At 45.0% G+C, this 14796-nt stretch overlaps 1 protein-coding gene and 1 long non-coding RNA gene across 12 annotated transcripts in view; both read left to right on the top strand.

Annotated features, from left to right (window-relative positions):
* Positions 1-8227, top strand: part of SEMA6A (semaphorin 6A) — a 180289-nt gene extending 172062 nt beyond the window's left edge. For all 11 annotated transcript variants that reach the window (XM_083464420.1, XM_083464424.1, XM_083464415.1 and 8 more), the window contains one exon: positions 6224-8227. In XM_083464420.1, the coding sequence (XP_083320546.1) occupies positions 6224-7413 (1190 nt within the window). In that variant the 3' untranslated portion in view covers positions 7414-8227. The remainder of the gene's footprint in view (positions 1-6223) is intronic.
* Positions 2142-5366, top strand: LOC310688352. Its single transcript, XR_014516884.1, has 2 exons — positions 2142-4968; positions 5228-5366. It is a non-coding gene; the product is annotated as an uncharacterized lncRNA (long non-coding RNA).
* Positions 8228-14796: the final 6569 nt, after the last annotated feature.

Raw genomic sequence — 14796 nt, forward strand, 5'->3', positions numbered from 1 at the left:
CAAATAAAATAAGAGAACTTAATGATGACTGTTTTATGGAAAAATGGAAGCTTTCTTTGGACTATTTAAAGAAATATAATATGATGAATTTGCAAACAGGATTTGAACTATGAGCAACAGAAATAGAGAGTATCATATTAGGGTTATGGTATAAAATAGAGAAGATAGGGTACAGCAAATAGATAGAATGAAAAAACACCGTGGAAAATGGGACGGGCAGCTCATAAAAGAAAAAAATAATTATGTATTGGAATTATATGTGAAATTTGTGGAAATTTAATAAAATAAATTAATATCTATCTCTATCTATCTATCTATAAATAGGAGTAGTGGAAATTAAATGTTGCCCATGTGCAAAAGAGGCTTAAATTTTGCAAATTCTGGAAACGGTGGAAGTGGATGTGGGCGACTTCCCACCCAACCACAGTGGGTACAATTTCAATAGGAGAATCTCAAAATAGCCGCCACGCTTGCTGCGTTTACAACTCATGGCTTGCCTCCTTACCGCAGCACATTTAGTCATTGAAACTTTATATCCCAATTAGCAGTTTCCTCTTCATCCCTTCCAATGATCACATCATATTTCTTTTGCCGAGCCTTGCTCCCATTTCCATCTATGCCAACATTTGTGTGTGTGTGTGTGTGTGTGTGTCTGGGGGGGGGGAGAGAGAGACGGCGTTATTGCATTGCCATCTGGTCCACATTATATTAGAAAACAAGAAGACGATGACAGATTCCCGCTGAGGAAACCACACTGCGCTCTCGGTTTCCCATTCACTGCGGCCACTGGGTTGCTGCAGCTCTGAAGACTATTAAAAAGTTCGCTTTTAAAGTAAATGGTGTGGGGTTTTGACAACAGGCGCCTTTTGGCAAGATGTTTTGCTGGCAGGTTTTGCGCTTTGTGCTAAAGGTGATCAAAAACATCCTGCCAGGATGGAACATGGAGGAGCAACATCCAGTGGCCATCATGGTCCTGAAATTCAAATTCAGTTGTGTCCCTAATTTCCATAGAATAGCCTTCCCCAAGGTGGTGCCCTCCAAATGTTTTGGTGCACAGTTGCTATCTGGGGGAAACCAGATTGGTGAAGCCTCCCTTAGATGAACCCTGTTTTCTGCCTCTGAAGAATCACCCTTCTTGCTTTGACATTTTTGAAGACACAGATGACCTGCAACCCAAATGCTGCAGAGTTCTCACCTAAGCAAGAGTGGGTCATTTCTGGGCAGGTCATCCCACAAATCTAAACCATTTTACAGAAAGCTATAAGTCAGGAGTGGACAGAAGGAATGGGAGAATTTTGGGTAGATCTCTGGGTGATTAGCAGTAGATTGGCAACAGTTTCTAACTCCTGTTTAACAAGAGGAACAACAAAAGTTAGGACACCACTTGAAGGCTCCAAAATGACCTCAATCAGGTTCCTGAAGAGAAGAAAGCTTGGTGCAATCAGGAGTGAACTTTGGTGTTCAGTTCTTGTTCTGAAAACAGATCACTAGATTCGGGATGTGTTCACAGGTACACTGTTCTTTCAGGCTAACTGTGACTCTGCTTGCAATGCACGCTAAGCCAAGCCTTGGCTTATAGTAGGAGCATCCAAGCTACAGGAGAAGAGCTCTCAGACCCGCTGGTTGCTCCCTGCATCCTTTCTGCTGTTGTACCATGCTGAGCTAAATCAAGGTTTGGATTAGCATGTCATCCAGCCTTGTTAAGCTCTCTCCTCCCTAACTACAAGCTAAAACCAAGAACAAACCTCGGTTACAGCTTTAGGTTACTGAAGAGAGAGCTTAACCATGAATCCAGTTGGGACGACACACTAAGCCAAACTTGAGCATGTCGCTGCAGCAAAAAGGACCAGGGAGGAGGTCTCAGGCTGTATTTTGCTCTGGGCTCCAGGTAGTAGATGTTAGGGTTCTATTATAAAGCAGAGAAGATCTGACAAGCCTGAAGTCTGCCCACTGTAGGCTGTAAGAAGCTCAAATAACACTTAGTATTCTGTGGCTACACAGCATGCTCAATTCTCATTGGGATGCTTTATATAGAGCTTTTAGCTCTATACATTTTGCATTCTTGTTTTTTTAAGGTCTGTTGTACTTCAGCAAACCTCAAGGTTTTCCCTGGAGTGCTAAGACATACATGCACCGTTCAAACCATGCTCAGGGCAGCTTAAAACATGAAATGAATTACATAATTACAAGCATAACAAAAGTAGTCATAAGCAATAAATAAAACACCAAGAAGTACGCAGCCAAATGGAACAATTTCCATACAGATCATAAGAATATCTAAAATACAGTTGCAAAAAAATTACCGTATTTTTTGCTCTATAAAACTCACTTTTTCCCTCCTAAAAAGTAAGGGGAAATGTGTGTGCATCTTATGGAGCGAATGCAGGCTGTGCAGCTATCCCAGAAGCCAGAACAGCAAGAGGGATCACTGCTTTCACTGCACAGTGACCCCTCTTGCTGTTCTGGCTTCTGAGATTCAGAATATTTTTTTTCTTGTTTTCCTCCTCCAAAAACTAGGTGCATCTTGTGGTCTGGTGCGTCCTATAGAGCGAAAAATACGATAATAGCAATAATAGGAATCACAGCCCTCCTATAAGAAACCCTAAACAACACCCCAGCTCAAGAGTTTGTTTAACAGGCTCAGCTTTTGTAGCTGGAGTCAGTCAGGGCCTTGTCAGACCTGGTGGGAAAAGGCCTGCAAGGCAGGGAGAAGGTCTTCCAGGACTCACAGCCAAGATGTTGGTCTCATTTTGGCTCCCATTTATTTCAGCACCCCTCAGCTTAGTTTGCTGTTAAGAAGGAGTGGCATTGGAAATGCCTCTCCTAAACTTCTGAAAGTGAGCACACATGTGGCCCAAAGCAGTGGTGGAAGGGGAGGTGTGTCTTCATATAGAAAACATCAGTGGGTGGTTTTTGAGTTGCTGCTATCCCAGGTATGGCCAGATCCACTGTGAGATTTAACAATCCAATAAACATTCTTAACTTGTAAAAGAAGGGAAGTGTTATGATCAGTTTACAGCCGCACACACACCCTGCTTCAACGTGCCTACATCACATAGGCTGTGGAGGAGGAAACTGATACAGCATATGGCAGGAATATGTAAAGTCTTCAGCATTATGTCATGGCCAGAAGGGGAGGCATCCCTGATGTGAGATGGTTATAAGACTACAAGGACGTCCCTATCTTCATCTGTGAAATGTTAAAGGGAGGCAGTAATGCCACAAAGACAGCCCTGTTTTTTTTCTGTGCACCAACGAATGAACCGTAGCAAAGAATTTGACTCGGGGTCCAGACTTGCTTATCCCATCTAACCTACTCCAGAATCTATTTTTAGAGAGCGCAGACACTAAGGCTTCCTTTGGTGTTTTGCCATCTCGAGCTGTGATTACAGACAAGACAAAATCAGGCTTGTAACATGTTGAGACTATTTTGGTCTCCCAGACTGCATGTGATAAAAAAAAAAAAGGCGGGGGGAGGAAGACAGCCTTTTTGTAAAGAACCACAATCATTGGAGCCTCTTTTCTACAGATGCATGCTAATGGCTTCACTGTGGGAAGAGTCGCATGCTTTGCAGTGCATTTGATGGCATTTTCCGAGCAAAAATAGCCAGAGAAATTATACTAAGTTTAGCCACGGACAGAGCTGCCTAGTTGGGTGTCGTCCTTTATTGTTCGGCACCAGTTTATTCCCATGGGATTGATAGCACTCGCTACTTAGAACCAACCTGTGCAGGCTTTTAGGGTTGTCGATCGGCTACACATACCACAGAAATCAACTCTGGAATTGTGCACAATTTGCAACAGAGCACAGTAAGTCCATAGGCAGAGGACGTTTCATCCCCTCGCTGCAGTTGAGGGGGAAGGGGGCAGATCTGGGGGGCTTTGTCGTGGGGGCAGGGGTGCCATTGAGCAGCAAAATGTCTTGGGCCAGCCCTGGCACTGGGTCGCCACTTAATACACTGCTTCAAAGGCTCCAAACACCCAGCTTGGGAACTTCAGAAACCAACTTCAGAAAACAGCCTTGTCAGGTGTAAGTGGGGTGTGTGTATAGCTTGAACATAATGGCCTGGGGTACAAATGGGGAAGGCCAGGAGGCCAAGATCAACCTGCAAGAAGTTCTCCACCCCAGGCATATACATGAAAGAGGAGAAAGAGGAATAGAATTTTTTCTGTAACCTTTTTTACATGCAGAGAAGTTTTGACATGAAAGCCCCATGAAACTAGCTCTCCCCCAGGTCTATTATGCAGTGGGAAATGGCCGTGAGACAACTGAGGGCGTTAACATTTGCTTTCCAAGGGAGAAATTCTCCTTGCTGCTCATTCCTTATATGAAATTATTAATTGCTCGTCACAATGCAATCATTTCCATGCAAAACTAATTTCACAACTGGATTTTATAATTTCAGAAAGCATTTGAGTTCCTGCTATGAATGCAAATATACCATAAATGCATACACACTGTTATTTAAAAAAGGACAGCAAATCTATCACAGCTGAGCAATAATTCTAGAGGACTGCTTATCAATGCTTTCCATGAGGCTCAATTTCTGCTGCCGTATTCTTTGGAGATAGTTTGCATGCAAACGACGTTAAAATACGATTGCAATTTATTCTACAAATGATCTGTATCTTCCATAAAGCCTTGTCATGCAGTAAAACCAGTCCCATTCGATCTCTGCTGCAATAATGGTACTTTTACATTTAACTATAATAACTTGGTATTGGGTTCAGATGGTCTCCAAAATTTGATAGGGATTCACCACTTTTAAAAGCAAGATTTCAGTATTTGGCTGGGATCTGACTTTTAGACCATAGATGAATACAAGGGGGAGGGAAACAGGTCTGGTTCCTCATTACATAAACCTGGTTCATCATCTATTCATCTTCAGAAAGCTCTGAAACAGTGTGACAAGAGATCAAATGTGAGTCTCACCATAACAGAGATAACCTCCTGTGTGAGTACTGCATGTGAACACATCATCACTTAACAGCCCAGTTTGCACCATCCGCCCTATTTTTCAGCGGGAGAGAAATTGCATGTATCACATCTCTATATACATGTGCACTCAGAGGACCCAGACTGCAGGCTAGCTAAGGCTGAGAAAGAGGAACTTGTCTACTCCTTGGCCCCGCAATTTTGGCAGCATCCCCAGTTAAATGTATAAAGCAGGGAATAATGTTTTTGCATTGGAGGAGACCGTACAGGAATAGTCCTTCACCTGTGTAGCATGACCTTGGTCCAGAAAGAGCTTCAAGGTTTTTTCCCCTACATTTTACTTGTTTCCCCCTTCATTTCCCCTTGCAAGTGTTGTTGTGTATGTGTGAGCAGGTCTAAAGGCTTTGGTGCACAGCAAGCTATACAACTGGGGGGAAAATATTTATTTCTGCATTTTCTCCCTTAATATTCTGTATGGTAGTTGGTGGGTACATTCAAATCATTTTTATTTATTTTTTGTATGCTTAAAAGGATTAACTGTGCTAAAAATGCCAGCTGCTGCAGGGAGATTTCCTAGGAGCTGCAATATACCATAAAATGGCAAGGTTTTTGCAGAAGCAGGAAGGAAGATCTCTGGAAATAAAGATTGGCATGACTCTCTGCAAAGAGAGATACACATTGAGGATGTTTCATTTGCTTTTCAAATTTTGACTGGAAAATACCACTTGGAATGGGAATGAGGGTTGAGTTTTCTCGGTCTTCCTTAAGAGACCAGACCAAAACGTACGTGAGTGCTCAACTAGATGTGATGCAGACAACCAACCCATAATAGGGGTTCCCCCCTCAAGAGCCAAAGAACGATGTAACTCATTTGGGGCTTCTGCTCCAAACTCCATGTGCCGTATGGCAAACCACTTTTGACCTATCTCAAAAATAGCCTCAGTTGGTCTTTGGGTTGTGACCAGTTACTGCAGGAGCACTCAATATTGGGACCATCCCGAGTCACTCATCGCCACATCTTTAAGAGTTGTTTTTAAAATGCAGGAGTTGTGTCTACAGCAGGGTTTCTCAAACTTGGGTCTCCAGCTGTTTTTGGACTACATTTCCCATCATCCCTGACCACTGGCCGTGCTATCTAGGGATGATGGGAGTTGTAGTCCAACAACAGCTGGAGACCCAAGTTAGGGAAACCCTGATCTAGAGAATGTCTTTAAATGGATTAACACTGACCATAACCATTTCTCCCCCTGTGCTTCTCTGCTTACCTCTTTATGATATTTGTTGCAGGAGTGATTCGGGAGAGTTATCTCAAAGGGCACGACCAACTGGTGCCGGTCACCCTCCTGGCCATTGCAGTCATTCTTGCCTTTGTCATGGGGGCTGTCTTCTCGGGGATCATAGTGTACTGCATCTGCGACCATCGGCGCAGAGACATGACCATCGTGCAGAGGAAGGAGAAGGAGCTGACCCAATCCCGCAGGGGCTCCATGAGCAGCGTCACCAAGCTCAGTGGCCTCTTTGGGGACACTCAGTCCAAAGAGCCAAAGCCGGAAGCCATCCTCACCCCGCTGATGCACAACGGCAAGCTTGCTACGCCGGGCAGCACCGCCAAGATGCTCATCAAAGCCGACCAGCATCACTTGGACTTGGCCGCTCTGCCAACTCCAGAGTCGACCCCGACGCTGCAGCAGAAGAGGAAGCCCAGCCGCGGCAGCAGAGACTGGGAGAGGAACCAGAACCTCATCAACGCCTGCACAAAAGACATCCCCCCTATGGCATCCCCCGTGATCCCCACGGACCTCCCTCTCAGGGCTTCTCCCAGCCACATCCCCAGCGTCGTCGTCCTGCCCATTTCTCAGCAAGGCTACCAGCACGAGTACGTCGACCAGCCCAAAATGAGCGACATGGCGCAGATGGCGATGGAGGACCAAAACGCCACCCTCGAGTACAAAACCATCAAGGAGCATCTCAGCGGCAAAAGCCCCAACCACGGGGTGAACCTGGTGGAGAACCTGGATAGCATGCCGCCCAAAGTACCCCAGAGGGAGGCCTCCCTGGGGCCTCCGGGGGCCTCCCTCGCCCAGGGCGGCCTGGGCAAACGACTGGAAATGCATTCTTCCGCTTATAACGTGGACTACAAGAGAAACTACGCCACGAACTCGCTTACGAGAAATCACCAGGCCTCCACCCTCAAAAGGAATAACACTAATTCTTCTAATTCTTCCCACCTCTCGAGAAATCAGAGCTTTGGCAGGGGGGACAACCCCCCTCCTGCCCCACAAAGGGTGGACTCTATACAGGTCCACGCCGCTCAGGGTCAGACCGTGACTGTATCTAGGCAGCCCAGCCTCACGACATACAACTCGCTGACAAGATCAGGGTTGAAACGCACACCGTCGTTAAAACCAGACGTACCCCCGAAGCCCTCCTTCTCCCCTCTTTCCACGTCCATGAAGCCTAACGATGCATGTACATAATCACCGTGGGGTGGGGGGGAACAGCAGGTGACCAGAGTACGCCATTACAAAGGCAGTGTTTAGCAACGGCAATGCTCTTTTTCAACTGACCAGGAAGCCGCCTGAGCCTGTGGATGCATTGCTCTCTGGGGAAAGTGGAATATTTTTTATTTTTTAAGGGAGGGGGGGGTAAACAATCGGGTCATGCAATACATGGTTTGCAACTGTAGGACCCACCCCCACGATGCAACAGCTCTTTTACTCAAAAGACTAACCACAAAACATTGAGCCAAAAGCACACACGAGAATGATGACTGTGATAACTTCACTCGGAAACTGCACAAAGCGCAATTCCGGATCTGGGAACTTGAGTGCTTTGAAAGCCAAGACGGAAACGGGGAAAACGACAACCCCAAACAAAAGGAAAACGGAAAGGAAGGAAGGAATTCATTGATTAAGCTAACTCTTAACTGAACTGTGGCAGACATTTACTCTGTGCAGGTACTGTGAAATGCTCATCAGTGTTACAGCCATTTGGTTATAGCCGATTGCCATGTTGGGCAACCACTCTGTCCTAGGTTTCCACCCCTCTTCTCTTTTAATGAATAACATGTGACTGTTAACGCAAGTAACTCCTATTATTTATTGTTCATCCTTTTGTCTTTTTTTATTATTCCTAAGGAAATTACTTCTGCATATCATCATATGAGCAGCTCTCTCCAGAAGGAAAAAAAAGCAAAATACGTTGAAAATTATGCCTATTTAACGTGAAACCCATTAACTGGAGTAATTAAAACTCTTTTTATTTTTCCAATAAATTCACTGAGTTAAATAAGTTGAAGGTGGAATTTTGAACTTTTGTGTTTGGACTCTCTGATCTCTTTCTGGAAAACAAAAAAAGGGGAGTATTTATTTAAATGTCAGATAAGCTTGCCTTCCAGCCTCCGTGCCGGGCAGTAGTCAAAGAGAAACCACCCCGTTCCACAACAAGGTTCCTATCTTCCTACAGTAACTTCCTGCCGCAGCGTTGAAAGCTGCCCACCTTGGCCCCTCTGCTGTGAACATGGTTTTGTCAATAGCTCATCATTTCTGTGAAGGCACCAGCTTTGTTTTCTGCCATCCCATTTCACCCTTGCATGTGAAATGGCAGACAAAAATCCACAAACGCCATGGACTCATCCATATGCTGGCTTCTGCCGTGCATAGCTCACGGTCTTAACCGCACAAGGGCAGGGAGGGGAGAGCGTTGTATGTTGGTGGAAAACACATCTGTGAATACCCTACTTTCTTCCACATGTAAATTTGTGCCTTACACCCTTCAGTTGTGTATCTTTGTGAGCTGTCGTGTGTGCCCCCTTTCCCTTTAGAATAAATCAGATATTTATTTATCTCCATCCTCAATTACTCCCCTGGAGAACATGCACGTTTCAAGGAAGAATATTGAGGTTACGGTAACAGCGACACTCCAGCTCATCAGAAGGCGAGGCAGTAACAAGGCACATCGCTTCAGTGTGACTTTTCTAGTTTTGGTTCTCAGACCACCCCTTGGGCAATGCTGGCAGTATCATCTCCGTACTGCGGGCAGCCTTTTCCTTCTACCCAAATCTTTTCATATCCCTTCTGCATAGTGATGTAGTCTTACTCACAAACCAGCAAAGAAGTCATTAGAGGACTGTCATCAAAAGTCTGATGTGTCAACTGAAGGCAAGCACGAGGTGCTGTCTGGCAAAGCAAAACAAAAACAGGCACACTCTCACAGCGTTTATGTACAGCACATAAAATGAAATGGAAATTAATATAAGCAGGCTGGCTCCTGCTGGTTCCCAATAACAGCTACAGTAATGCAAACCCAAAAGGATGCTGCATAAGCCCTTTTTTATTTTAAAAAAAGTGGAGGGGCTCCTACTTTGATTTAATTTGCTCCCATTTGTGGGGTTTGAAACGTGGGTGCACAGTGTGTGTGTGTGTGTGTGGTCTCACAATTTCTGGGTGGTTCATGCACAAGCATGTATTTTGTTTTTTAATAACTGTCAACATACTGTAGCAAAAAGGTGTGTGTGTTTTATATTGCCTGGATCGAATGTTTGAGAGGGAGGAGATAGTTATTTTGGTTTGGTTTTTTTCTTTTGCTTGGGGACGGACTTTTGTTTTTTTAAAAAAGAGAAGGGTTTTTATACTTCACTTGGATTTATTTTGCTGGATTTGGGAAGGAGGGGGCGTTTTGATTTTTAATGATAAAGAAAGGAAAACTTCTCAAGTTGGTTAGCACACAGGAGGTCGTTTAGAGAGCCTGGATGATCGAAACCAAAGTGTGTATACCAATGGTGCTTGCATATTCCCTGCTTTCAACTCTGCCTCTCTAACTAAACTGGTTCGTCCGCCATTCGTGAACTATGCTTACTGAAGTCAAAGCTGTGTTTCTTGTTGGGGTTTTCCGTTTGGCTTTGTTTCTTCATTTCTTCCTAAGCTGCAGGTGGCAGGGGACTCATCCGCAAAGAAAAGGAGCAATGCACTCTTTTCCTCCCCAAGCTCAACCCTCTGGCGTTGCGAAGGGCACAGTGGCCCCCTCCCTGCCTCTTAACAAAGCATTCTGTCATGATGTAGAAATGAATAATCACTGCAGCTTTGTACAGAGATCTCTGCCTTTGTAATATACACCCTGACAAAGACTGGGTTAACCTTGAGGTGCCCATTTTGTACTTGAGTGTGGTGTTTTTTTTCCTGTTCAGATCCTTCCCTTGCTCCCCCCACCTGACACCTCTCCCCACCCCCATTTTGCGTGAAGAGGTTCTTAGACCTAAGTGTGCCTTTGCTTTCCACTCTTGCTATACACTGGTTAGACGCAACCAATTCGGACTCTCATTTGTTGTAAAGTTGTAAAATATTGTGATGTCACCAAACTTCCCTTCATCTCCACATTCCCTTAACATCCGATTCACGGTTAAATGTATGTTGTTTTAAAAAAAAGGAAAGCAAAAAAATAAATAAAAATTAAGATTTTAAAAATAGAAAAAGGGGAAAATGGCAAGGTAAGGGCGGGGGGGAAGTCTCTTGATGACATAAAGTAATAAAACCAGACTGTTCTACCTTCTATTTTGTCTCCTGGTTCTTCTTTCTTGATTAGTGCTAAATAATACAAAAATAGAAGAACAAACTGTTGTTGTTGTTGTTGTTGTTGTTGTTGTTGTTGTTGTTGTTGTTTAAGTGGATACCAACAGAATATAATTGGTGGCTCTCTGGGTTGCAGGAGAGCAGCTTGCAGCATAATACTTGGGTTTTCTACACTAGACAAAAAGTGGCTAGAACTAGATGCCAAGGTCGCACCACACACCTGCAGCTCCACAAGTCACAACCTCACACTAGTGTTAGGCAGCTGTACAAAATGCGAAGACTGCACTGATTAGATAGGCAGCATGGCAAGACCACGGTGGGCCAGCCAGGGGTGGAGGAAGGGGTGTGTGGTGGGGGTGGGCCACCCTGGATGTCACCACTGGGGGGGGGGCGACAAAAAGCTGGGTGACACTCACTGCGGGGCCTGTCCTGGGAGAGACACAGTGGCTTGGGCACGTACAGGCTCTGCGCTGCCCAAACGATCCGCCCGCTGCCTCGCCCTCAGCTGTAGGGCGGCTGAGTCACGGGAGGCAGGCAGACTCTGGGGGCCCCGCGGTGCGCGCTACCCCTGGGCGTGCCACCCTAGCTTCCTCCATCACTGGGGCCGGCAGTGGCATTAAGCAAAACCCTGCCTCTGTTGACATGAAATGGGATCACCATTTCCACCCTTCAGACCCAATGCACAGGAAACGCACTGAGACACACAGACTGGGCAACCACAGAACCGTGGGATTGTAGAGTTGGAAGGGACCCCGAGGGTCATCTAGTCCACACGCCCCCTTGCAGTGCAGGAATCTCAGCTAAAGCATCCTTGACAAGCGGCCACTGATAGAATTCGGAAGCACACAGCTGCCACCCCTGGCCAACCAGGGACCACATGTTCATGGGTCGCACTAAAAAATGGGCAGAGAAGAGGCACCTAAACAAAGCATTTAGGCTACCAAATTACTTGTACCATTGCAAATGCCCTAGTGCAGTGTGGTCACCTTCTGCAAACATCCATAGGGCCAGTTGCCATTGTGGTGCATCCATGTTCTGGGAGGCTCTTCCAAACCCACAGATGCACCAACCGGCCTTGGAAGACGCAACTGGGAAAGTTTTGCAGGCTAGTAACTTTTGCAGACTTATTCGCAAGACTGATAAAAAAATAAATAAAAGCCATTGTGGTGGTGGTGAATGGAGGTTGTTTTACAAAATAAGGGACTCAACATTTTCCATAGGAACAGTAACAATGCATCAAAACTTACCCAATTAGACCAATCCTTAAATTTGTATGCAAAAAGGTTCCCAAACCCTGCTACTAATCAGATATGGGGACATGCTATCCGTGAATAAACAAAATTGCTAACTTCTTATCCATTCCAGAAATGTGAACCACTTTTTAAATACCACATGAAGAACAGTGCTCTTATGATTTCATTTTGATGGCCTGATCCAAAGACCCAGAGAAGTACTAATGTACACACACACAGCAGGGGGGGAGTGTATGGAAGAACCCAGATTTCTAGATAAATCTGTAGAAGGAATGAGAAACCTCTGGCCCTCCAGATGTTATTGGACTATAATCCCCATCCTTTCTGACCATGGGTCATGCTGGTTGGGTCTGATGGGAGATGCAGAGTCCAACAACATGTAACAGACCACAGGTTCCCTAGCCTGGTAACTGCATCAACATTCTCTCCTGATAAAAAGTACACAACTGTTTTCTGGACTTGCTGTCGCTTTCCATTTTCAATGGCAGCTCTGCACAGAGCACAACTGTTCAAAACTCTCCCACCCCGCAAAGCAGGTTCCCTTACTGAAATTGCATTCTGCATGAGCTCAATTGGCCAAAGGTTACATTTGGGGGAGGGGAGACCAAAAGTGGCATTCAGTTCTGAAAGACCTACTTGGTTCATGGTTTTATTCTTTGCCCACCATCTTGCTCTATGTGTACTGAGCTCATTTGTCATCATCATTGATGAGGTAGTTCTGTGCTGGCTCAGTTTTTGATCAGATTTCTGACATGTGAAGTAGCCCGTAAAGACTTTAGCCAATACAACTCATAGATGACCTGGAATACAACTGACTAGCCGACATGCACTTGCCAGACTAGGCTACAGTTCCAAGTGCACCATACACCCCCAAAACTGCAGTTGGGAATGGTAAGTGGACTTAATTATTTTGCTTAGCACCCTCTTTCCTCAGTGCCTCATAACCATTATGAATTAATTTTTGTTCATAGTGTTCCAAATCTTCAACACAGTCCCATAAATTCAAAATTGTGAGATTTAGGGAGAGAAAACTGCTGTGCCCATCTCAACAGGTGGAGTTAATGTTGCTTTAACACACAAGGCAAGGCATTTCATCAATGCACATATTTTCTTGTGTGTTATAATTGTTACATTTTAGGCTTCCAAACTTGTACAACACTGCTGTGTCTGCTTTCGACACCCTTTCGTGCCTTATCATCCATACCATCCCTCTAAGAGGAAGTTGTACTTCAGCTCTCTTCAGCTGTAACCTTTAGGTATTAAAACCAGTAGCCTTGGACACAGGTGCTCAGTTTGGGAAGTTTGGGACTTTAAATGCCAGCGCTCACCTGCAGCATCGTGGGCAGAAGCCAACTATGACTGCATAAGCAGAGAAAGCTGCATAGACGTCCTTATGTGGCCCTTCTCAAGGTAAGCATCTCTGGCATAGATGTGCAGTCTTGCAAAAGGGACGTTGCTCCTGCCTTCTGTGCCAGTATTTAATGCCATCAACTATGCAACACTTTGATTTCAGAGTCTTATGAGATGCAAGCATATCTGTCCAAGTGGTAAATTCCTTTTGGTTGTCCTGTCAGGGCCAAATTCACCCTTAATTCAATATCCATTATCACTTGGAAGTCTTGTAGTCGCTGTATCATCTGTTCATCTGGATTTCAGATTAATTTCTCCAGACACTTTGGAACAAGAATGACTTTCAGATGCTCTCTGCTTACCAAACATACTGTTCCCTTTGTAACAGAGGAGGAGGACAGCCACGTTTTCGCTCTTACAGCATTTCTGAGCTGTTCTAGAAGCGGGATGATGACTTTTGCTTCAAGAAGAAAAGAGAGAGTCTTCCCCTGCCCCCCCAAAGGTGGTTAAACAGTTTGAGTTGTTGCTTAGAGTATAATTCAGAAATGATGGCAATGAAGCCAATGTTGTTGAAAAGAGGAGCTCAGTACTGCCATGAAGACCAGCTTCAGATGGTACCAAATTACACGTCAGGCAGACATTCATTATATTGTGAAGACATGCAATCGGCCTATAATATAGTACATACTGCAGTGAAATTATGAGTATGAGTTGTATCTGAAATGAAGTAGCTGCAGTTCATAACTGATGAGCCAACCAAAAACTTTCCTGCTGGTTTTAGTACGAAGGGCTCCTTGCCAGGAGCCAAGGAAGGCCGCACTGTTTTCTGACCTTCACAGTTCGAGGCAATATGCTTCTTGATTCTAGTTGCTGAGAATCGCAAGTAGGAAGAGAGTTGTTGCACTCAGGTCCTTCTTGTGAGCTTCCCGAACACATGTGGTTGGCAGCCATGAAAAGAGGATGCTGGACTCAATGGGACTTCGGCTTCCTATGTTCTTTACCTCTTCGAGTGGGTGAGGCTGTGGAAGTACATAAAGGGACTGTTCATAAAACTGGTCAGTGTGGAGAGAGAGGACTCCAGCCAAAGGTGACAGAGAAGTAACCTCTATTCTCTCACAGGGGCCATTCCCCATAGGCTTTGTGCGATGATAGATCAGCACAAATTACAGCATTCAGATTACTATCGCAGCATCTGTTTCCTTTACCACACAAAGGAACCCTAAACAGAATTACCAACAGATTTGCTTAGTTCCAGTTTCAAGGAAAATAGAACGAACAGGCCCTAGCATACTAGGTCATCTGCTTACAAGCATTGAGCACTACCCCGGGCAGCTGAGAAACTGCATTTCAATTCCCGCCCGCCCCAAAAAACCTCTGTAATGGCTGCACCTGGCATTCTGGGAAATTAAAATGGCAACTTCCAGCCACTTTGGGTCGGTGCTGTCACTGCCATGTAAGCATCAACCTCAAGAGAGGGCTCTCTGAGCCCTGGATCTCTTCCTGAAAGATGGAAATGTCTAAGCCGCAGCCCTGTGAAAAAATGCCAACTTCATGGTAAAAGCCAGCTTCCCTCTCCAACGATGATATCGAAAACATAGTAGAGGGCCTTGCTATTGTCTTCAATTTAGCCTGCAAATGGTCTATAGGAAATGCCAGTAAGTGGAGGGATAAATGAGGAAGCAAAACAACA

The sequence above is a fragment of the Podarcis liolepis genome (assembly GCF_965112155.1).
Source record: "Podarcis liolepis genome assembly, chromosome: 11".
Taxonomy (NCBI): domain Eukaryota; kingdom Metazoa; phylum Chordata; class Lepidosauria; order Squamata; family Lacertidae; genus Podarcis; species Podarcis liolepis.